The sequence below is a fragment of the Octopus sinensis genome, linkage group LG4 (assembly GCF_006345805.1).
Source record: "Octopus sinensis linkage group LG4, ASM634580v1, whole genome shotgun sequence".
Classification (NCBI taxonomy): Eukaryota; Metazoa; Mollusca; class Cephalopoda; order Octopoda; family Octopodidae; genus Octopus; species Octopus sinensis.
The window spans coordinates 3473460-3499913 of record NC_043000.1 but is presented as its reverse complement, the minus strand read 5'-3'; the positions used below and the strand labels follow the sequence as shown (position 1 = coordinate 3499913).

The 26454-nt window shown below is 35.4% G+C and overlaps 1 protein-coding gene across 7 annotated transcripts in view; it reads left to right on the top strand.

Moving 5' to 3' along the window:
- Positions 1-22878, top strand: part of LOC115210949 (AP-1 complex-associated regulatory protein-like) — a 295023-nt gene extending 272145 nt beyond the window's left edge. For all 7 annotated transcript variants that reach the window (XM_036501717.1, XM_036501718.1, XM_029779746.2 and 4 more), the window contains one exon: positions 22002-22878. In XM_036501717.1, the coding sequence (XP_036357610.1) occupies positions 22002-22192 (191 nt within the window). In that variant the 3' untranslated portion in view covers positions 22193-22878. The remainder of the gene's footprint in view (positions 1-22001) is intronic.
- Positions 22879-26454: the final 3576 nt, after the last annotated feature.

Below are 26454 nucleotides of genomic sequence, written 5' to 3'. Positions count from 1 at the left end.
AAACATGTAACCAGTTCTGAAAACGCAGCTAACATATCTTCTCTCTCCGTCTGTCTGCTGTCTGCTCCACACTATCTCTGTCTGTCCGTCCGTCTGTCTGTCTGTCTCTCTCTTTCTCTCTCTCTCTTTCCCTCTCTCCCTTTCGCTCTCTCTACCTCACCCTCTCTCTCTCTTTCCCTCTCTCCCTTTCTCCCTCCCCCTCTCTCTCTTTCCCTCTCTCCCTTTCCCCCTCCCCCTCCCTCTTTCGTTCTCTCTCTCTTTTGTTCTCTCTCTCTTTTGTTCTCTCTCTCTTTTGTTCTCTCTCTTTCGTTCTCTCTCTCTCTTTCTTTCTCTCTCTCTCTCTCTCTCTTGCACACAGTTGTCTCTATGTTCTCTGTTGCCTTCTAATTGACATTCTAATTCCTAATTGGCATGTGTAAATGAATAAATGTCTTACATTTTGACAACTATTTTATGCACTCTCAGTATAAATGCTCAGAGTTTATTTTCATAATAATGTGTTAGCTCCTTGCTGCTGCTGCTTCTCACTGTCCTTTTTATTTTTCTATTCAATTCAAACTTTTTGGAGCACCGAATATCTTACTCCAATCTCAAAGGAAGCAAATCTGTCTAGTTATAGTCCTTTGCATTCTGAGTTCAAATCCACTGACATCAACTTTATCTTTCATTCTTTTGGGGCTTGATAAAATAAAGTACCAGTTATGTATTGAAATTGCTATAATTGACTGTTCTATCCCCACAAATTTGAGACATTGCACTTATGAAAATTTTCGTTATCATTATTATGTATTTTACCTCTCAGAGATCTCAATCTTACTTGCTCTGGTTAATTCTGTAAGAACAGACAGCAACCTGTTGTCAAAGGTCTCTCGGGGTCTCTTTCCATGAATTATAAGGCTTGGTAAGTGCTGTGGAAGATACTCAACACCCATGTACCAATCTCAAATTAATAATAATAATAATAATAATTATTATTATTATTATTATTATTGAGAGAGTAGCATATGTCATCAAAGTGACACTGGAGTACAATTACACGAAGCCCAATATACCCATCACGACTACCCATTTGATAAGGGTACACTAGGCACATGCATCACTACCATATGTGCGTGACATGGTGATCTCATATCAAAATAAATAGTGCATGACCTTGCAGGTGGGACACAGTTCGAATTTTCTTCAGGTCAAGTAGCCCATCCTACTCAAAAGGTCCCTGAATAAGGTTTGTTTTAAGAATGATGAATGCAACACCCATGCTTCCATAGACAAATTATTCAAACCCCAAAGAATTCCTCTCAACACATGACTATGATGCTCCCCCACTACTTCTGCTCATAATCAGAGATGCACATATTGTCAGCCACTAAGGAACATGCTCAACTAGTTTTGGTCAAACAACTGACAAGCAGATCTGTGGTATTGAGCTGAACATTTGCTGTAACCCATCAAATATTCTGCTCAGTACCACAGATTTGCTTATTGAGGCAGCGAGCTGGCAGAATCATTAGCACACTGGACAAGATGCTTAGCAGTATTTCACCTGTTGCTATGTTCTGGGTTCAGATTCTCCCAAGGTCAACTTTGCCTTTCATCCTTTCAGAGTCAATAAAATAAGTACCAGCTGGACACTGGGGTTGATGTAATCAACTTATCCCTTCTCCTAAAATTGCTGCCCTTGTGGCAGAATTTGAAACTATTATTATTATTATCATCATCATCATTATTATTATTATTATTATTATTATTATTATTATTATTATTATTATCATTATTATCATTATTATTATTATTATTATTATTATTATTATCATTATTATTATCATTATTATTATTATTATTATTATTATATTATTATTATTATTATTATTATCATTATTATTATTATTATTATATCATTATTATTATTATTATCATTATTATTATTATTATATTATCATTATTATATTATTATTATCATTATCATTATTATTATTATTATTATTATCATATTATTATTATTATTATTATTATTATTATTAAGGCAGCGAGCTGGCAGAATCGTTAGCACACTGAACAAAATGCTTAGTGGTATTACACCCATCGCTACATTCTGAGTTCAAATTCTGCTGAAGTCAACTTTGTCTTTCATCCTTTTGGAGTTATTAAATTAAGTACCAGTGGGGTCGATGTAACTGACTTATCACCTCCCCCACAATTTCAGGCCTTTTGCTTTCAGTCGAAAGGATCATTATTATTATATTTATTATTATTATCTTTTCTTTTCAGTGTTTTTTGCCCCTTACAGCACAAAGCTCACAATGCCATCAACTCATGTCTTATTGTATGCTAATGTTGTTTCATGTATATAAATGTCTGGAGAGGGCTTTAATAAATTGAGCTGGCAGAATCGTTAGCACGCTGGATGAAATGCTTAGTGGTATTTTGCCCGTCGCTACGTTCTGTGTTCAAATTCCACCGAGGTCAACTTTACCTTTCATCCTTTTGGGGATCAATAAAATAAGCACCAGTTGAATACTGGGGTCGATGTAATCAACTCATCCCCTCCCTCAAAACTGCTGCCCTTGTGGCAAAATTTGAAACCATTATTATCATTATTATTATTATTATTATTATTATTATTATTATTATTATTGAGTGAGAGAGCAGTGCATGCCATCAAAGTGACACTGGGGTAAAATATACGAAGCCCAGTATACCCATCATGACTACCCGTCTGATAAGGGTACACTAGGCACATGCATCACAACCATATGTGCGCGACATAGTGATCTCATATCAGGATAAACAGCACATGACCTTGCAGGTGGGGCCCTGTTAGAATTTTCTTCTGGTCGAGTAGCCCATCCCGCTCAAAAGGTCCCTGAGTAAGGATTGTTTAAGGATGTTGAACGAAACCCCCATGTTTCGAGAGGTGAATTATCCAAATCCCAAAGAATCCCTCTCAACACATGGCTATGATGCTCCCCCACTACTTCTGCTCATGATCTGAGATGCACATGTGGTCAGCCACTAAGGGACATGCTCAACTGGTTATGGTCAAACAACTGACAAGCAAATCTGTGGTATTGAGCAGAATATTTGCTGTAGCCCATCTTTTATACCAAATCAAAACAATTTATTTATTATTATTATTATTATTATTATTATTATTATTATTGAGTGAGAGAGCAGTGCATGCCATCAAAGTGACACTGGGGTAAAATATACGAAGCCCAGTATACCCATCATGACTACCCGTCTGATAAGGGTACACTAGGCACATGCATCACAACCATATGTGCGCGACATAGTGATCTCATATCAGGATAAACAGCACATGACCTTGCAGGTGGGGCCCTGTTAGAATTTTCTTCTGGTCGAGTAGCCCATCCCGCTCAAAAGGTCCCTGAGTAAGGATTGTTTAAGGATGTTGAACGAAACCCCCATGTTTCGAGAGGTGAATTATCCAAATCCCAAAGAATCCCTCTCAACACATGGCTATGATGCTCCCCCACTACTTCTGCTCGTGATCAGAGATGCACATATGGTCAGCCACTAAGAGACATGCTCAACTGGTTATGGTCAAACAACTGACAAGCAAATCTGTGGTATTGAGCAGAATATTTGCTGTAGCCCATCTTTTATACCAAGACAAAACAATGAACATGATGATGATTATTATTATTTTATTATTATTATTATTATTATTATTATTATTATTATTATTATTATTAAGGTGGTGAGCTGGTAGAATTGTTAGCATGCTGGGCAAAATGCTTAGTGACATTTTGTTCGTCTTTACATTCTGAGTTCAAATTTAAGAAGTTTTAAAACTTCATCTGTTATCCTGGGTGGAGGTGGGGTTGTGGGTTATTATCCATACGGCGGGGTAAATGTCCTAGACTCTTCGTAACATTGGAAGCAGTGAACAGAAGATATCTTTTCTATCTTGTTTTACATTAGGTACATAGTACAGTGGTAACCCAGGAGAGTGATTGAGAGATGGGCAATAGGCAAGGGTAAAAAGTGCAATCTATGTCAAACAGAAGATAAAAGCATCGGTGTGAGAGTCCATTGTGTGATAAATAGAAGATATCTGCTGCCACCCTTAGCCACACTATCAGCAAAACACAGTGAGATCATAAGAGGAATGATCAAGAGATGGATGGGCAATAAAGGCATGGAAACAAAGGAGCTAAAGAAACATTCTGCTGTAAATTGGTTTAGCCCCAGGTCAGCCTTGAACTAGCATTATCATAGTCTTTCCAGCTATGATAATAAAATCATTTTTTCAGACTTGGTATATCTATCACTTCATTAACTAGTGAGTTGTCAGTATTTGATATTTTAGGCGTAATATTCAACTATTATTTATGGCTGTTCTTGCAAGAAGATTGCCAAGACTCTTTGCAACAGCCTCGTGTGTGCATGACAAATACTCCAGACACAAGTTTGATTCCAACATTTTTCTAATCAGTAGTTATTTTTTATTGTTAAAGACACTTTTAAACATTAGCTTTCTTGACTTTTGGTATTTTCTTGTTTGTTAATTCTTCTTCAATTCTTCCATTCAAGTTGCTTTTTTTTTACTACTACTGCAACTGCTTTTGTTGTTATTTCCAATAGCTTTATGCTAACTTCTGATGCACTGCTATGTTTCTGAGGTGTGCAATATTTTTTTTGTCCTTTGGAAATGTAGAAATGAGTGTCTTTACTATGTAAGTTTTTCATTGTTGTGAGGTTTAATTTGTTGTTTCTGGTGTTATTTCATTGTTTCATCTATTGTGTACAGTATAAGCAGTGTTGGTTGTGTTATTTTGTTGAGTGGTGTTTGCATTTCAAATAAGCTGTGAGACTGGAGTTAAGTGTCATTTGAATGTGGAGCTGTATAGAGCCATAGGACTTAAATTCATCATCCCCAACAAAACTGGTTGGGAACATTCATGGAGTTCCAGGTGTTAGTTGAACCTAAAGTACTTTACATAATATGAGCAGTGCCTAAATTGTGCTATGTTTTTCTATGAAATATCTGTTTGTGTAAGTCCTGGTTGTACTTTGGTTATACACTTCCATGCTTTTATATCGTTATCAAGGCACCTATAAAGATTGTTTAATCTTTCAAGGCTTACAAACTGGTTACTTCTATCTCTAGGCTTTTAGATTTGACCATTTTCTCCATTTTGTCTTGAGATATACTATCAGCCATTATAGTTGGCATCCCAGTTTAAAGATTTAAAGGATGTTTTTTGAGAATAACTGGCAATTTTCCTTTAACTTCTTGTCTTTATGAATAGACTTATCCCAGAGTATGATCAGTTTGAGACCTTTTGTGGTGTACATTTCTATCATATTTTTTTGTGTGGGCTGTTATTGTGTAACCCCCTAGTAAATTGTAATGCTGACCAATTATCTGAGGCATTCCCATTGTAACCATCCTGTCTTTTTAAAGGTATCTAACATGTTTCTTTTTTCCCTTTTAAGACTTTAAATAAATAAATAATAATAATAAAACATTGTGTACAATGCTCAGGTGCACTACAACTCATCTAAAGTATATGTATAGTACATAGGGTAATGTACAAGCGTCAGGAAAGGAACAGTGCATGAGTCATGACATACACATATGTGTATGAGTATGGAAGGGGGGACAATCAGGTGTAGTTTCGGCGGATTTCGGAAAGCATGAGGGCCTTAAAGGTTGCAGTGTCATGGCAGTCAACAACTGATGCAGGCAGTTTGTTCCATGCTTCAGCAACTCTGAGCGTGAAAAAATGTTTCCGAAAGTCATGGGAGCTGTGCTGTTTTCTGACTTTGTAGGCATGTCCACGTGTGTTGGACACGTGGAGATCAAATGGTGTTCAGTGTTGTTGTTGGTGAGGTGGTTGATAACTTTGTGGGTGTTTACCAAGTCCATCACCAGATGCCGGAGCTTCAGTGAATCCATGCCCAGGGAAACAAGGCGCTCAGAGTATGGTAGGTGTCTGATGGAGGGTATGCATTTGGTTGCACGTCTCTGAACAGATTCCAAGAGGTCAATGTTCTGAGCAAGATAGGGTTCCAAACTGATGATTTACAAGGTGATTTGTGGGTTATTTGGCTACTATTTCTAGCAGGTCACACAAACATGTAGAAGATTCATTGGCTTGCAAGTATTAATTAGTGCTGGCAAAATTTCCATTGTATAAAGGCTGCAACTTTTCATGCACATATGCATACACGCATACACACATGTGTATGTTTGAGTATTCCCTTTTGGCTAAGACCAGGAAGCCAAAAACAATGATTGATTGTTTCTTTATGACCTCTACATATTCTACAGTTACTTTTATATTCTGGTTCATTATATGTTTTTATTAATTTCAGGTGGGAAGGCTTTGTTCTTGTGTCACAATAAAAAGAAAAAAAATCTTTCACTCTCAACTTTGAGTCCTGCACTTCACAGTCCATGTTGAATTTTTCTTTTGTTTACTTCTGCTTAATTCAGTCTAGTCAGGTATTGGCCATGAAGACACTTTTCTTGCCAATATCTTATCATAAAATTGTCAGGTTTTTTTCTTTCTTTTTTTCTTTTGGTTTTTCTCTTAACTTCTTAAAAGTCAGCTTTTTGCTTCTCCATTTTCATCACATGTTACTTCGTCTTCTGTTATATTCTGTTATCTTTGCTGGTTTCCTTGAAGACAGAAAACAGTTTTTTGCTTTGTTCATGTTTTGTAGCTATAGCTATTTGTTCTCCATTATTCTTAACTAGATATTTTTGTCATCCTACAGTAAATAGTTTATAACTTTCTAGTTGTAGTAGATTTCCTCATCCCTGTATTTTGTGGTTGATGTAATATTCCTGTATTGGCAGCATTATATTTCTTATTTTCCTGTCAAGTCTTACTAATTCACTTGGCTTCCAGCTGAGAACATTATAACTACAAGTTATTACTGGAACAGCTAGAGAATTGATACTTATTACTTTATTTGTGGAAATTAGCTTTGATTTAAGCATTATTCTAATGTGTCTTTAATATTTCTTCTTTCAATTGTATGTGTTGTGTGTTGTATTTTGTCTAGTTCATTAATTCTTGTCAGTTTCATCATCTGCACTGTATATAACACAAGGTCTTTCACATGACGGATGTCCTCCTATAGAATTTATACTGGAGTCCAATCTGGTTTGTAGGCGCAGGAGTGGCTGTGTGGTAAGTAGCCTGTCTACCAACCACATGGTTCCGGGTTCAGTCCCACTGCGTGGCACCTTGGGCAAGTGTCTTCTACTATAGCCTCGGGCCGACCAAAGCCTTGTGAGTGGATTTGGTAGACGGAAACTGAAAGAAGCCCGTCGTATATATGTATATATATATATATATGTATGCGTGTGTGTGTTTGTGTGTCTGTGTTTGTCCCCTCTAGCATTGCTTGACAACCGATGCTGGTGTGTTTATGTCCCCGTCACTTAGCGGTTCGGCAAAAGAGACCGATAGAATAAGTACTGCGCTTACAAAAGAATAAGTTCCAGGGTCGAGTTGCTCAATTAAAGGCGATGCTTCAGCATGGCCGCAGTCAAATGACTGAAACAAGTAAAAGAGTAAAGACGTTGATACTAGTCGGAAAAGAAAAGGAGGTGGAGAGAGAAAGACTTCTTGAACTATTTCTCTTTTAACGTGGATGGGTTTCATATTTCTATAATTCCCTCTTTTACTTGTATCTACTGAATTGTTTCCTATTTATTCATGACAAGTTTGATGTGCTTGTTTGTTACTAGTGCTACTTCACATATGACTAATATTTTCCAGGATGCGCAGGTGGGGAATGCTATTAAATATCTTCTGATAATCTATCCATGTCGTGATCACACATCTCTCTTTCCACTGTCCCAGTTATGGTTTTACTGATCGATAATTTATCTTTACAATCATATGGACCCTTTAATCCCCTTTGTTCTTCTGGAAGTAAAGATTCTTTTGTTTTTTTGTTAAATTTGATTATTTATTCTCTATGATATTGCCATTTATGCTTTGAAAACCGTAGGCAGGCAAGTTATGTAGTATTTTAGATCTACTGTTTCTTTGAATGGGGCCCATTTCCCCACCACCACCACCACCATCACCCCCACCACCATCACCACCACCACCATCACCAACACCACCACCACCACCTTCAGTCAGCCGTTCTGATATTGTTTCTAACTCTTTCTATTGATCATTGTATATTTTTGCCAGCTCATTGTGTATATGTCTGTTAAATATTTCAACCAGAAGTCTGGAACTTTATCGCTTCCTGATGCCTTCCAGCAGTTCATGTCTTGTAATATCTGAGCTACTTGTTGCTGTTGTTGTTGTTGTTTATTGTATGGCTTTCCACATTTCTTCAGGTGCTACTCTTGTTATTGTTTTTTCATATTCTTGCCATTGGCAATCAATTTGTTGTCCATATACCTTCTCCAAATTACTCTACCTCTGTTGCTGTTGGCACTGCATTGATTTATGGTTTGGTTTTACTTTGTTCTCGATAAAATCTTTTGGGGATGGAACCAAACTGTTTGTTTTGTCCAAAGAATCATTGTTGTTTTCAAAGTAACAGACTCTTTGCAGTTTAGAGATTTTAATCAGTCTTTGATTCTAGATACATTTAAAAAATTTTTTCTTGTATTGTATTTCTGTAGTATTTGTCTCTATTCCTGTCTTTCCATTGTTGATTTCATTAAGGACTGAGAGATATTTTATTTTCTACATTTCTTTGTATGTTTGTTTTCTATGTTGTTTACTTGGGTTTAGATATCCTCATACGAATTGTTTTGAGAGAGTACCATCTTTTCTTTATGTCTCTGTGGCTGTTGTATAGATTTTACAGGAAGATCTATTGATTTTAATTCTTCAACTATTTCTACCTTTACATTCTTGTCATTTTCAAAATTTCCATGTTTAGAATTTTCTATTTTTAAATCTTTCTCCTTTTGATTTTTCTTCATATTTTTGTCTGTGTAATTCTTGTTTAACCCTCATTGATCAGTATACTGTAGATATGCTAGGGTTTGATTTTGTACTTATTTTGTTCATTTTTGGGGGCTTGAGCTAGGCTTTTCTCAACATTTATAGGTTTAATATTTATTTTTGTTGTTTGCATTTTCATTGATTTTTTTTTATCTTTAAAAAAATTTTTCTTGCTATACATGCTTTCTTTTAAATGTTTGATTTCTGTATCTGATATCTTCTTAAATCAGTCAGTATGTTCAAATCCAAAATCAGATTTAGATCAGGGTTATTTTCTTTGTAGATATTTTACATAAATGTATATTCCAGTTGTTTTAGAATAGACACACTATATCCCTGCATGTGATGGGAGAAAACTAAAAGTATTGGCATCATAAAGAACATCCAATCATAAAACACTGCCTCAAAAACATTTATCCAACTTATGCTAGCATGTAAAAACAAATGCAAAAATGACGACATTGTGGCAATACTGTAAAATATTTATGTAGAATGCAAATGCATCCCTCTTGTATACAATTATTTTTTTTTTTTTTGTTTTATTTGTGTGGTTTGAGAAAAGTCTGGCTCATTATCTCAAAAACTGTCATCAGGTATTGGCTTAACCCTTCTCTTACTGTATTTATTTTGAGATGCTCAGTGTTTCTTTATATTAATTTTAAATATAACAAAGAATTTAGTAAAATAACTTAGTCATCTTTAAGCTAGTGTTAGGAACATAAATTGTGACTAAGGTTTGGTGGAAGATTTTAATTCAAAACTTATGAAAACAAGACATTTGTACTCAGAGCCAGAGCCGGTTTCAGTTGCGTTGGTAACAAAAGGGTTAATCATTTCTGGCAAAGTAGGACTTTACACATCCTACTCTTTTTCATGCTTCTTATGCACCAAATCCAAAATATGCTTTCCTCTGTTAATTTCGGACTGAATGATATGGTTTTCATTTGTATTCTTTGTCACTTTGGAGTCGGGCTGAATTTGTGTGGTGATTATTTAATAGTGTGTTTACACATGGTGACTAATTAGTTATTAGTACGAAAGTTTACAACACATTAATTTACAAGTGAAAAAGCAATAAAACACCACTAATAAGTTAATAATCAGTTACTCACAGGTATCCTTGAACATTTTCATTATTTGTTTTCAACTCTTTCCATTGTTATTTTATCGATGTTAATTGATATTATTCAGGGTAGTAAAGCAGCCATATCTGTTGTTATAATTAAACTGGCAGAATTGTTAAAGTATCAGACAAAACAACCATGCTGAATTCATTCCTTCTCTTTACATTGAGAATTAATATCCTGTTGAGGTCAACTTTGCCTTTCATCCTTCCAGAGTTGATATGATAAAGTTCAGAGACCAATGTACTTAGCTAAACTTCTTCCCTCAACAACTGCTACTCTTATAGCTAAATTAAATTCCATCATTTTTATTATTATCATTATTATCATTAGTGTTGCTGTTGTTGTTGTTACTATTGTTATTATTATTGTTGTTATATTATTATTATTTAGGCGGTGAGCTGGCAGAATCGTTAACAAGCCGGGTGAAATATGTAGCGGTGTTTCGTCCGTCTTCACATTCTGAGTTCAAATGCTGCCAAGGTTGACTTTGCCTTTCATCTTTTTTGGCATCAATAAATTAAGTACCAGTGAAACACTGGGGGTTGGTGTAATTGACTAGTCCCCTTCCCACCAAATTTCAGGCCTTGTGCCTATAGTAGAAAGGATCGTTATTATTATTATTAAGGTGGTGAGCTGGCAGAATTGTTGGCACGCTGAGTGAAATGCTTAATGGTATTTCATCCATCTTCATGTTCTCAGTTCAAATTCCACCAAGGTCAACTTTGCCTTTCATCCTTTTAGGGTCAATAAATTTAGTACCAGTGGAATGGGGTGGGGGATGGGGGGTTGATGTAATTGACTAGTACCCTCCCCCTAAATTTCAGGCCTTATACCTATAGTAGAAAGGATTGTTATTATTATTATTTATTAAGGTAGCAAGCTATCAGGATTATTTGCATGTCAGATCAAATGCTTCTCTGTATTTCTTCCAGTTTTATGTTGGAGTTCAAATTCTGCTGAGGTTGACTTTGTCTTTCATCCTTTCAGGGTCAATGAAATAAGTACTGATTAAATACTTGGGGGTCACCTTACCTCCTTCACTGAAATTGCTGGCTTTGTGCCAAAATTTAAAACCATTATTATTATTATTATTATTATTATAATTAATAATAATTAATAATAATAATAATAATAATATAATAATAATAATAATTAATAATAATAATAATAATAATAATAATAATAGGGTAATTGAAGGTTAGATAAAAGGCCATATACTCACGTTTATCAGAATAATAATAATTCAAAGCTTTCAGCTGAAGTTGTTGGATTGTCCACTCTTGCAATTTATATAGATTAATGAAGGCCACAAATGCCTATTGGCTACTATTAAATATAATAGGGATCTTGCTATGAGCCATATCCATTTTGAAGATGTGTCTCAAAACCAGACAATGTTTGTTCATTAAGTGGTTCTATTAAAAATAAGTCATACGGAAGATGGGGATGAAAAAGCAGAGGGAAGCAATTTTTACTCTGACCAAATTATTCAAGTACTGTTTGAAACGGAAGGTAGTAGAGAGAATTACTGCAGTTTTCCAATAAAATCTATGGAAGATGAGTGGGCACAGTAAGTTTTGCTTGCTTTGGAAAGGACCCAATCACACTCGGATTGAAAACTGGAAAGTGGTTGGAATTTTTACGGTGCTCTATCTTAATCGAGTAGCTGTCCCATATTTTCATGCTCCTCATCTATATTATGTCTGATATGTATACACACTCACACACAATTCATATTTTATTTAGTTATGCCACTTGAGATTCTGAGATCAAATTTGGGTACCAGACAAGCTCTGGGGTCAATATAATAGACTGCTTACTTTCTCCAAATTTCTGGCCCTGTATATATATTACAAATCATTAATCACTATTATTATTGAGTGAGAGAGAGCAATGCATGCAATCAATGTAACACTGGGGTACAAATATACGAAGCCCAATATACCCATCATGACTACTCATCGGATAAAGTTACACCGGGCACATACATCACAACTACATGTGGGCAACATGGTGATCTCATATTAAGATAAACCGCACATGACCTTGCAGTTGGGGCTCAGTTACAATTCTCTTCGGGTTGAGTAGCCCATCCTGCTCAAAAGGTCCTTGAATAAGGTTTGTTTAAGGATGATGAATGACACACCCATGTTTCCAGAGGTGAATTATTCAAACCCCAAAGAATTCCTTTCAGCACATGCCTATGATGCTCCCCCACTACTCCTGTTCATGATCAGAGATTAACATATTGTCAGTCACTGAGGGACATGCTCATCTGGTTTAAGGTCAAGCAAATCTGTGATATTGAGCAGAATATTTGCTGTAGCCCATCTTTTATACCAAGACAAAAACATGTACATGATAACACTTCCAATCAGTTAAAATCAGAAGTCATGAGAACCACTGCTTGGTACTACATCAGGACATTTATTATTATTATTATTATTCAGTAGTTTTATTTTTATAGCGTGCTTTCACTTCACTACCGAGCGCAGTTCTGTGTGCCTTGGGTATGTGCTGTGATTTGTTGTGATGCTCTGATGGTTATTGTATGGAAAGTGTTCTGCGTAGGATGTGTGCAGTGCCTAGTAGTGCAATTTTCTGTATGTTATATGTGTTTGTAAGTCCTGGTGTTTTTGTTATGTATTTGTCTGAATATTTTTTTATCATGCCTAATGCACCTTATTATAATATTATTATTATTATTATTATTATTATTATCATTATTATTATTATTATTATTATTATTATTATTATTATTCAACTATACCGCTCCTCTAAAATTGCAGGGCTTGTGCTTATAATAGAAAGGATTATCATTATATTGGTGATTTGACTTGGGTTCATTCTTATTCCTGGGTGAATTTAGGTGGGTAGCTGGTTACTATTTGTAACCTTAAGTATTCACAAGCTTATCTTATAATAATTCTGCTTGTCATTATGTTACTTAGCCTGTCGGTAATGCTTTCATGTCATTAGAGGAAAAGAGGGAGAAAGAAAAGAGAGAGAGAGAGAGAGAAAGAGCAAGAGAGAAGTGTCCATGATGTGAGGTAGAGGGAATGTAATTGTAACACTTTCACATGATTAGGAGAAAGAAAAAGGAGAGAAAAAAAAAAGATAAGGTAAAAAGTGAGACAGAAAGAGAGAGAGACAAGCATCCATGATGTGAGTTAGAGGGAATGTAATATTTATTACGTGGTTGAAAAAGTTAGTTGAATGTAGAGGAAGAGAGTTAAGAATATAATTTTAGCAGAGGGGTGATGTTCTGATGGTGAGTTTGAAGAAAGGGAGAGGGGTGAGAGGGGAGAAAGAGGAGAGAGAGATGGTGGTGGTGGTGGTGAGTGGATAATGAAAAGTGTATTTTTATTTAATTGAGCTTAGTTTTTTTTATATCATCTCACACTTAACGTATATGCATAATTGCAATTCCATGAAATATTCATGTTCATTTACATGGAAGATATATGCAATTTAACTAAAAGTTGTATCATATATATATGGGACATTTCTTTTTTGTTTATGAGAAAAATGGAAAAATATGAGTCTGTGTATTAAATCTATAAAATTGGGCATAAAGTATATAAAGTGTATATATAAAGTGCATTAAGTATTCACCGTATTCCAATTTATTCCACTTTTCAATGAGTAGCAGATGAGTGACTATCTTTCCATACAGACACAACACAGGCTATGCTTTCAGGTTTTTTGGACAAAGTTTTCAAACATAACGAGATAGGTTTACCATTAATTCCGTGAAATATTCACAGGTCCTGCTAGCTATTATTATTGTTATTGGTGGTAGTAGTAGTAGTAGTAGTAGTAGTAAACTAGTATTAGGTCATCCCATAAATAATGTGGCTTTTTATACCTCTTTTATTTTTCAAAATTAAGATAAAGTTCTTTTTAAATCTGAAATATCCTTTCCTTCATTTTCTACAATGTACTTCCATCTATCTGGTAGACTTGCAAGGCCCCTCTTCCAAAATTCACTTGTCCATGATGAAATATTCTCCTCCAGTACTGTTCTGATCTCCTCTACAGAATTCATATTTTTTCCATCCAAATGATTTTGAAGACTGCGGAATAAATGATAATCAGATGGAGCAATATCTGGTGAATGTGGTGGGTGGGTGTTGCATTGTTTCCCATTCAAACTGCTCCAGCCTTTGGGATGTCATCCTTGCTGTGGCCGAGCATTATCCTGATGGAAGAACATCTTTCATCTTGGAACCAAAGATAGTTGTTTTTCTTCTAGCGCTGACTTAAGCCGCTCAAGCTGCTCAAAGAAGATCTCCTTTGTTATTTAGTTTGGGTTTAAAAGTTCAAAATGGACTAAACCTTTCATATCCCACCAAGCAGATAACATCCTATGTGGGTGAAAACTTTCTTTAGCCTGGGGTGGTGATGTTTCTCTTTTCCCTACCCACTGTCTTCGGTGCTTGACATTTTTATAGAGAATCCATTTCTTGTCACCAGTCAGTATTTGGTCCAAAAGAGGTTCATCGGAGAGCTGTGACAGCAAAGAAGGACACACATTCACTTTCTGTGTGTGATTAGACTCAGAAAGTTTGTGAGGAACCCATTGACCCAATTTGCTGACTTTTCTGATGGCACACAGATGTTGATAAATGATTGAATGACCAAATCCAAACTTCTCTGCTAGTTACTCAACAGTTACAATGGGATTTTGTTCCACTAGGGTTTGTAGGACATCCTTGTTGAGCTCTACAGATCTTCCAGGACAAGGGTCATGTTCTAGACTGTAGTTTCTGGTTCAGAGATTCTAGAACCACCATTGACACTGGCTTACACTTATTGTCCGATCCCCATATACTGCATTAATATTCCTCACACTTTCCATTGCATTGTTGCCTTTATTGAACTCATAAAGCAAAATATGCCCCTTTGTCACTTCCGTTATAGCTTTGAAAAAATAACTGTTAAAATTGAACTGCACTCTTCACAACTTGCATTGACAATAAGGACAAGGGGAAATTACTGCTTGTTTTTATAACAAGTTGTTGCATGTAGTTTATCCCATCCCCGTCTGACTTTTAGTTCATGCAACTGAAAAAACCGCATTATTTATGGGATGACCCAGTACATGCTGATCTAATTAGCAGGGATTTTATCTTGAAGCTTGATAAAAACAAGTCTCCTGATATCTCAAAAGCCTTCCTTAGGATTCTTGCAGAGTGTAGGATGGTGCATTTCTTTGGGTCATCTGTGTGAATCTCAATTCCAGTCTTTCGGTCATTTATGTAGGATTCTAAGTGAACCAATTACCACAGGAATAATTATTGTCTTAGTCTTTCACAGTCTCTTCAGTTCTCTAGCTAGATCCTGATATTTTTCAATTATTTTCAATTTCTATGATATTGAATCTGCTATCATTGGAAATTGCAAGATTTATGATCTTACACTGTTTCCTTATTTTGTCTTCTAAATAATCATATCTGGTCTTCTTACTTCAAGAAGTCAGTCTTTTTATGGTGATTTCCACAAGATCCTGCAATTCTCATTTTCTACCACAGCCTTTGGTTTGTGTTCATACTGCTTTTGTGTTATTTTGAAGCCATACACTCAGCTAACATTCCATTAGACTTTTTTACCTACACAGTCATGCGTATATTTATACTCATTTTGTGCTAGTATACTACACTCATTCAAGAAGTGATCAATATTTTCATTTCCTTACTGCAAATTCTACATTTGCTGTCTGAGTGTTGTCAATCTTTGCCTTTATCAGAATTGTTTTAATGGCTTGTTCCTGAACAGTTATAATTAGCGTTTTGGTCTTTTGTTTCTAGTTCCAATCCATTAGCCAGAGCCAGTGTTCTTTACTACCAACATTCTCAGTTTGTGGCATGAATTGGCCATGTAATTCTATTTCTTTCCATTTGCTTGTTCTGTTGTTCATCCTCTTCTCTTTGAATTCTCCTACTGTTTCAGTTACTTTTTGGGTATCTCTAGCTGTCAACAATTTTCTATTGTTATTCTTCACAACAAAATTATTCAAACCCAGTATCACACTACTAATAGGGTCTACTTTGTTTAGTAATCTTCTGCCACATTCCTTTCTTGATAGTTTGTTAGCATTACTTTTAGGATGTTATTGATTATTATTATTATTATTATTATTATTATTATTATTATTATTATTCAGTAGTTTTATTTTTATAGCGTGCTTTCACTTCACTACCGAGCGCAGCTCTGTATGCCTTGGGTATGTGCTGTGATTTGTTGTGATGCTCTGATGGTTATTGTATGGAAAGTGTTCTGCGTAGGATGTGTGCAGTGCCTAGTAGTGCAATTTTCTGTATGTTATATGTGTTTGTAAGTCCTGGTGTTTTTGTTATGTATTTGTCTGAATATTTTATTATGATTATTATTATTATTATTATTATTATAGCAAGCTGACAGGATTTTTAAGCATGCCAGGCAAAATGCTTGGTGGCATTTCATCTGTCCGATTCCAATGGGTTCAACATTGTCTTTCATCCCTTTCTGGGTCAATAAAATAACTACCGGTTGAGTCCTGGGGTCAATGTAAGCAACTTACCCCTCCTCCATAATTACTGGCCTTGTGCCAAAATTTGAAAGCATTATTATCATTATTGTTATTATTATTGCAAAGAATTTGCAGATGCAGTTGCTGGATTATCTGCGCTTGCATTAGATAGAGGCCAGAAATACTTATGCTCTCAATGTCACACATAGACTTTTCTCTAAGGAAATGATAAAATATAAAAAAACTAGTCCTGGGATGGATGTAATTGACTAACTCTTTCCCTCAAAAGAGTTAGGCTTTGTGCCTAAATCAGAAAGAATGATTTTTCTTTCTTTTGTAAAGAAAGCTTTCACTCAGCTGATAATCTTGATAGAGCTGCCATCTATAAAGTGTCGAATGAGGCTGGGAACCTAATGTTGTCTGGTACCCTCAGTACTACATCAATCAGGCAGTGCCATTAGTGGGACAATGACTCTTATTAGTTTATCAAGAACTAGCAGTATCGTCCGGCGTTGCTCAGGTTTGTTTCGATCCTTTAGAATTGGAATTTTTGAAAAGTAAAAATTTTGCATTATGTAGCTTGTTATTCTCTTTAAGTGAACATTTTTCTTGTTGAAATACACCGAAAAATGGTGACACAGCAGTCAAAAAATCATAACAAATAGGGATTTTCATAGAAAAAACTCACCATTTTGCTGTAAATAATTTTTGGTGTTAACATGGTCTGATTTGAATTTTATTCTTCTACAGAAGGAAGAGCAAGCCTTCTTCTATCATACTCTCAATTTTGGTCAACTTGCGCTGCAGGGTCTTGGAGGATATAGTATTAGTTGAAGGCTGCCATACACAGACAACTTCAGCTTTATATATAGAGAGATTAGTGAAGGATATGCAGGTTACTTTAAGCATTGACTTTGATATGCTGTGAAGACTCTTTCTAAAGACTACTGTGTCAAGCATTATGGAGGTGATGGAAATCCTAAACTGGGAGTGGAACTAAGGAACACTTCCAGTTCACAGGAAGCTGTACAGGTTCAATAGTATAAACAGCAAAGTATATCTATGATGTGGTACGACATACTAAGGGGTCAATGCATTGTTTGGGCTAAATCAAGTTACCTACTGGCCATCCTGTAAATATTGCTCTGTCATTTTTCTTAACAAAGAAAGTAAGCAATGGCTTTACTTCTGGTGGTTATAGAGATGTAGGACAAAGGACAAGGCTGAATGTTTGAAGTCAAGTGTTTTCATTTCCTGCAAAATGTCCATTGTACTATTCCAGTACCACTTGACATGGAGAGTCAGGATGGAGAGGGGATTTTTTTTTCATTTATGAAAGTAGTGAGTTTAAAATATTTAAATGGTTTGTTTCTTGATTGACAGTATAGAAAAGGCAATTTTTTCGTATGTTCTGGACAGTTGGGATTTGTGAGAAGTCTTGATTTTTTCTGTATGAAGTCTTGATTTTTTTCCTGCATGTGCTTAAACCATATGAGAATTATATTGTTATTAATTATTATTTCTATTAATTAATATTTCAATTCACTTAAAGTGGTGAGCTGGCAAAATGCTTAGCAGCATTTCATCCATCTTTGCATTCTGATTGACTTTGCCTTTGATCCTTTCAGGGTTGATAAAATAAGTACCAGTTGAGCACTATGGTCAATGTAATTGACTTAACACCGCCCCCAAAATTGCTGGCCTTGTGCCAAAATTTGAAATCAGTATTTCATTCCACTTGATAAAACACTTCCACAAATTAGTGTTTTTGTGTTTCATCTACATAATGCTTTACTTATGTCTTCATTGCAACTATATAAACTGTTATTACTATTAGTATTACTATTAATATTAGTATTATTGTGATCAGTTCAAACTGATCACAAGGACACTGATAAAAAAATGCCTTGTAATATTTAGTTACATACTATTAAATTCTGAGTTCACTACACTCAATTTTGCATCTCACCATTACAGAGCTAATAAAATTAGAACAATGGGGTCAATCTGATCAGTTGTAACCTTCCCTAAACTAAGCTTATTCTCATGCTTGAATTATTATTATTGTTGTATTCTGATTTTGAATCCTGCTGAGGTCAATTTTGCCTTCATTTTTTGAGTTTGATAAAGTACCTGTCAATACTGAGATCAATAAAATCAACTGTCCCCTTCCCCACAGACATGATACTGTTTGAAAGAGACTGGCTAGTTTGTTGTTGAGGATGAACAAGCTGGTTTGTTTCATAAGATTTCTAGTGGAGGACTACTATGGATAATTTCCAGAAATCCTTTGCCTGGTAACTGTTCCCAAGGGGCATTATCAGTTCAAGATAAACCCCACAGACATGGAAGTGCTGCTAGACAGGTTTGTTTGAAGTGCATGCAGAGCAACAAAACCATACGCCATGCACTTGCACAGTGCCTGGGCATTGCCTATTTATGGAGATATGTCAAATAACTGTTGTTGTGTCTAGGACAAATCTGGCTGCAGGCTGAGTCCATTGTGATGGTCACCTGCCTTTAACAAGGTGGTGCAAGCAGTGTTCCTCTGTTTGGTGGCTATGGTGAAAGAAGGTATGTGGTGGACAAGGTTGGAAAGATTGAAAATTCACATTTTCCTCTTTGTTCAAGCTTTCATCAACTTTTTCAAGTTCCACTTGGAAAGGAAAGTGAGAATGGAGAATGAAGTACTCTTTCCCAGTGAATTTGTCAAAGGTGGATGACTGGAAAAACTGGTTATGGTAAATGGAACTATCAGGTCCTCCCATAAGTTCTGTCCGAATTTTGAATAAAGAAAACAAGTGATCAAATGTTATATTTCATTGAAATTTAATCATCAATGTACTTTCCCTGATTATCTATGACTTCCTTCCATCTATTTACAAGCTTTTTTATCCCATCAATATAAAACTCTTTTGGTTTCAAAGCAAAGAACTCTGAAATGTCAGTTTCAACCTCCTCTTGGCCTGCGAAAGTTATGTCCCCCAAATGATTCTGTAAACTATGAAACAAATGGTAGTCTGAAGGAACAAGGTCGGGAGAATAAGGTGGATGAGGAATTTTTTCCCAACCAAGGTCTTCGATCTTCTGTGATGTGATCTTTGCAGTGTGGGGTCACACATTGTCCTGATGAAACATCACTCCTATCGATTCACTAAAGTGGGTCTTTTTTTCTTCCAAGATTGTTTCAAACGTTCTAATTGCTGTCAGTAGACTTGATCATTGATTGTTGCATTAGGTAGTTACAATTCAAAGTGAATTACTCCTTTGCAATCCCACTAGATAGAGAGAAGAACCTTTTTTTCTATGAAGTTCTCTTCTCGGTTGTGGTTGAGCTTTTCTCTTTTACCAAACCACTGTTTATGACGTTTAACATTTCAATAGAAGATCCATTTTTCATCACCAGTCACAAGTCTATCGAAAAAGGATGAAATGAGTTCACAAGAATGGAGAGCAGATGTCAACTTGGGATTTGCAGGTGCTTTCGGACAATTCATGAGGCACCCATTTTCCAAGTTGTTGAAGATGACGATGAACAGTTGTATGGTTTGATCTAAGCTTTAATGCCAATTCTTCAACTAATAATGCTAGATTTTCTTCAAGTAATGCCTCAAGGAGCTTATCATCAAATTCAACTGGACGCCCTGTTTGATCTTCATCTCCATTTCTGAATTTTGCAAACCATCTTCTGCAAGTTCTTTCATTCAAGCATTCTTTCCCATAAACTGAGTGTATGTTTTGAGTTGCTTCGGCTGCAGAGTTTCCTTTTTTGTACTCATAAAGCATTATGTGCTTTGGATACTCCCATGTTAGAAAGGGTTTTACCAAAGAAATTTTACTTCTATTATTCTCTAAAATAATATTTAATTAGTTTAAATGTACACAAATGTATAAAAATAATTTTTAATTCCATTAGACATTCTAAAATACTATTAAATTTCATTCAATCTTAAAAAAGGTAAAATTGGACAGAACTTATGGGATGACCTGATACTTTAAGCATGCACCTATAGTTTTGAGAACAACAATTAAACAAGACCTTGGTGATCAGTATGACCCTATGTCTGTGAAGTTCCTTGATTAGACCCTTGTTGGAGACTCTTTTGTATCAAGAAAATTGCTTCATCACTTTGTATATTATATATACTTTTTATATTGACTCTCCCCTCCATTTTTTTCCTTTATCTTTTTATGTAAATCCCAACACAAATTGTAAACTATCTTTGTAATGTCTCCCCCATCAGATACTCCAGTGGTGAATAAAAGAAATCATATTATTAGTAGTGCCCTTTGGAAACACTGCCAAACCAAGGATTTTTGTAAACTATCTATAGTAGTCCTCCACCAGAAATAATAATAATAATGGTGGATTGACAGAATTAGTAAAATGCCAAGCAAAATATCTTGTAGCATTTCTTTACATTTCAGATTTCAGATTCTGCTAAGATGATCTTTGCTTAATCAATTCCAGGGTCGATAAAATAAAGTATCAGTCCTGCACTAGGGTCACTTTAATCAACTAACCCCTCCCCCAGAATTTCTGGCCTTGTACTTATGTTACAAGCAATTATTATTATCCTCGCCCTCCTTCTTCTCTTCATCATCATAGCAATGTTGTAATTACATGTTTTGCTGTAACCAGCATTTGGTGTCTTAATGTTTTGGAAAATGTGTTTCTACTTTTCCTTTTTCTAACATTTTATTTAAAGTTAGTATTAATAAAATTCTGAAGAGAATTTAATGCACATTAATTGGCTTCATATAAAGAAGGAAAATAAATCTTTGCAATTGAATCCTTAGTTATATGAGATTTGCGGAAGCGAGATTTCTCTATACCTTAGTTATATCTTATAGAAAAGATTGTGTAATACACCCCATGTTGAATTTGATTTAATATTTAAATGTTGTGAGGTGGCAAGCTGGCAGAACCGCTAGCATGCCAAGCAAAGACACTTAGCAGCATTTCATCCATCTTTATGTCCTGAGGTCAAATTCCACTGAGGTCAATTTTGCCTTTCATCCTTTTGAGGTCAATAACACAAGTACCAGTTGAGCACTGGGGTTGATGTAATCAACTTACTCCCATCCCTTGAAATTGCTGGCCTTGTGCCAAAATTTGAAACTAGCATTTAAATGTTGTTAATTTATATTTCATCTTTGGATTTGGTTTGCAAGATTCTTTATATGAGTTTGTGTGTTGAAGCATATTCTGTTGTGTCTGGGGAGAGTCATTTTCTTTTTGTGCCTTATAATGTAACACACTCACCGGTAAAATTTCCACTTTTTTCTTATTTTTATTTTCCTAAAATTTTCGTTGCATCTTGCAACCTTTTCAATGTGTATTAATCTAGAATTTTTATCATTTCTTTCCTGTTACTACACAATCTATTTTCTGTTTTCCAGGAATTATACCCCATAAAGCACCTCGATCAGCCACAGAAGAAAATCTCGTTGCTCTAGCTGCTCAAGAAATGCTACATCCAACCAGTCCTGCAAACTCTGCTGAGCTCGAGTGGGACAACGATTACGTCAGCGCCGATGTTCTTGAGAGGGAACAACTTTTAACGGTGAGGAAAGGTGGCAAAGGAACATAACAGTCACAAACAATCTACCTACTGACAAAACATTTTTTACTTTGGGATTGGATTGCTACCTTCCTTGGTGCCGAAAATACAATTCTAAGGAACTATTACTGTCTGGCAGTGACCGTAGATATTTGACATACTACTAAAAAGTGGCTGTTGAAAGACTTTCTCACTGCTCAGGCAGTGCGCTGGTGTTGTGAACCACTTACCATGTGCCTGATATCTTTATGGCTATTTCTTGGTCCACTTACCTGTCCAGGCTGCAACTCTATAACTGTAGCCAATCTCGGACCTGCTACTACTGCTGCTACTGCTCACTTTAATGTTTACATTTCAACATTTTCTTTTGTTATGGTTTTTTTTTGTTCTTTATGTTTCCTTTTTTTTTTAAACATTACATTTAAAGTTATTTTTCAGTTGTACTAAGGTTATTTTTCATTTTCTTTGCTTCCCATAAAACCAATCTTATCTGTGATTCCATAAAAGTAATTTGAAATCCTAAAGGAAAAAAAAAAAAATTAATTAAATTCCAAAACACTGTTTTACTGCATGTAGCAATGTGATATTTCTCCAGTGTTTCTGCATAGCTCTCAGTGTTAACTGTTTATAAAGCCATGTCTAGATAAATCTCTCTTAATAAACAATCATATCAGCAATGTGTGTGTGTGTGTGTCTTTGAGAGAAAGCAGGAGAGAGAGAGAGAGAGAGAGAGAGAAAGAAAGTGAGGGAGGGAGGTATACACATGCAGGTGACTGGGCGAGTGAGAAGTATAACTGAGTGCTGTATGTGTGTATATAAAATATAATTTTCATATGTAACCAGGACTTCCTATCCACTTGAGAGCTATTATTGTTCCCAGATGTTAAGGTGTGTCAATGGGACCTTTAACGGGGCTTAGCTGTCGTGTGTCTGCCTTTAAATTTTTAGCTTCATGGAAAACTGTTTTTAGGGCTTCCTTTAAAACACAGTTCCATAGCTCCCTATAATGGCCTCATTTCTCTGTAACCTTCACTCTATCCTATTGATTTCTTGACTGAAGCTGACAGCTTTGATCTCAGATTATTGCCAACACCACCCAAACAACCCTCTTAGAGACGACGACCAACAGAATACATCCACATACTTATTCTACAGCTTTCCTCCACTCATCTCACATATCATTTTTTCATTGTTAATATTTCATTTTTTTGATCCCCAACCCATCACTGCGATTAACGACCACTGATTATTCACAATATTATGGCATCATTCTCATACAAGTTGTTTCAAGTATCTTTCAAAATGGTCTCAACTGCTGTTTCTTAGGAACTGCCTTAGATGTTGATGACCCAGCATCCAATTCTGTACAGCATCTCATGCCACGGTCCTCATCCAAAATTCTAATACTGTTCTCATAGGCATATCTCATATTTTATAGTTTTCATTCCATTGATTTAGCAAGCCAACACATCATTCTTACTGTTTTCTTCTTCATTATAGTTTTATTATTATTATTATTATCATCATCAAGGCAGTGAGATTGCTGAATCTTTACTGCACCAGACAAAATGCTCAGCAGCATTTTCTCCAGCTCTTGACATTCCGAGTTCAAATGCTGATGAGGCTGACTTTGCCTTTCATCTTTCTAGGATTGATAAAATAAGCACCCCTCCCCTGAAATTGCTGGCCTTGTGCCAAAATTCGAAACTATTATTATTATCATTATTATTATTATTATTATTAAGCTGGCGAGCTGGCAGAATCATTAGCATGCTGGACGAAATGCTTAGCAGTATTTCACCCGTTGTTACATTCTGAGTTCAAATTCTGCTGAGGTTGACTTTGCCTTTCATCCTTTCAGGGTTGATAAATTAAGTACCAGTTGTGTACTGGGGTCGATCTAATCGACTGGTTCCCTCCCCCAAAATGTCAGGCCTTGTGCCAAAAGTAGAAAAGATTATTATTGTTATTATTATTCAAATTCCACTGAGGTCAACGTTACCTTTCATCACTTTGAGGTTGATAAAATAAGTACCAGTTGAACACTGGGGTCGATATAAATATATCTATATATATAATTATAATTATTATTATTATTATTATTATTATTAAAATTCTGCTGAGGTCAACTTTGCCTTTCATCCTTTTGGGGTCAGTAAAATAAGTACCAGTGGAGCCCTGGGAACGCTGTAATCAACTTATACCCCTTCCCCAAATTTCAGGCCTTATGCTTATAGAAGAAAGGATTATTATTATTATTTATTATTATTATTATTATTATTATTATTATTATTATGAAGGCGGCGAGCTGGCAGTGTCATTAACATGCTGGGTGAAATGCTTAGCAGTATTTTGTCTGCTGCTACGTTCTGAGTTCAAATTCTGCCAGGGTCGATAAATTAAGTACCAGTTACGCACTGGGGTCGATGTAATCGATTAGTCCCCTCTCCACAAATTTCAGGCCATGTGTCTATAGTAGAAAGGATTATCATTATTAGTATTATTATTATTATTATTATTATTATTATTATTATTATTATTATTGATTAGCAGAATTGCTAGAGCAGCAGAAATGTTAGCACGCCGGGCGAAATGCTTAGCGGTATTTCATCTGCCGTTATGTTCTGAGTTCAAATCTTATTGAGGCCAACTTCGCCTTTCATCCTTCTGGAATCAATAAATAATGTAGTCAAATACTGGAGTCAGTTTAACTGTTCCCCTTTCCCAAATGTCTGGTTTTGTACTTATGTTAATAATGATAATAATTATTATCATTATAGCAGTGAATGGTCCCATGGCGATTTTGGTAGCATCCGTTTCTACAGACCCAGAGGTGCAGCCTTCAAATTACTATGGGACTGCTCACTGAAACCAATTGTTATTATAACTATGGGTTGAAGAATCAGTAGAATGGCAACAGACAAAATACTTTGGCAGTATTTAGTCGTGTCTCCCTTGCATTTGAAGTTCAAATCCCGTCGAAGGTAACTTCACCTTTCATCTTTCCAGGATTGGTAAAAAAAAACAAAAAACAAAACAAAAAGAAGTGCCAGTCAAATACTGGAATAGATATAATTTGATATATTATTTCTTTGGCCTTGCACCATTGTTAGAAATCTTTATTACAACAAAACTGTAACTGACAATAAAAACTGTTAATGAAAGCAACAGTTTTTATGTGTCTTTGCTGATAATAAATTATATTCTGTCTTTGATGAAAATATTTGCTGTGTGTCTCCTGACTCTTGCCTACATCCTTAATTAGATTATCAGCAGGAGTATCTACACAACAAGTTTTCATTTGCATTATTTTGTGACCTGAACAACTGAAAATTTTGTTACTTATATAAAGTGAGATATTGTTTATAAATATTCATCTAGTGAAATATTGTTTATGAATATTCATCTGAAATATTATAAGAACAAACTCACCAGTACATCTGTATGACCCAGCTGTCTGGGAAACAATGGTGTAATGATTAGAGGTCTAAATATTTCAGAGATAATTTATTATTTAGTTAAATCTGGTTTGTAGAAAAAAAAAAAAAAAGCTGAAAATAGGTAGAGAAAGCTCAAAATGTTTTGTCAACAAACATCTTTTATAAATCTTTATTTTTGTTGTTTTTGTTGTTGTCAGGACAAATATAAAGACTGTAGGACCTGTAGAAATTTGTATATTATAATGTGATATTGAATCAATTCACCGTTGTGGTCTAGTTGTATTAGACTAGCCAAACCACACCAAATAGCAACTGATGTAGAGATATTTTAACCGAGGTATTCAAATACTCCCTAAAGTCTATCATGACATGAAAGGGGCCCAGGATTTAATAAAAATTTTTCACCATGCTTGATTGAAATTGAAAAGTTGCTGACATCAAATTGTAAAGGAATTCTATATTTATTGAGATAAAAAATTTTTAAAGTTTTCCCATCAGAAACCCAAAGACAACATGTAGTTTATTTTACCTATTAATTCTTGTGTTTATTTATCAAATGTTGTAACTATGGTTTTATTTCTTGAATCAGATTTGGGTACTTTTGGTTTTTTGATCTCAGACACTTGTACACATACACACACCACATACACATTTTTTTTACTAACAGTCATTGTAGCTGTGTACCAACCCTCACCAAACTCACTTCATACACACACTTCTCCTCCCTCTCACTGTAGCTGTTGTGCATTAACCTCTGTTAACCCGGTTTACACTCTTCACCCAATCCTTTCTTCCCTCAAATTACAACCTTCTGTACATCTCCACCTCCTCATGTCCATGTTTTACCTACAA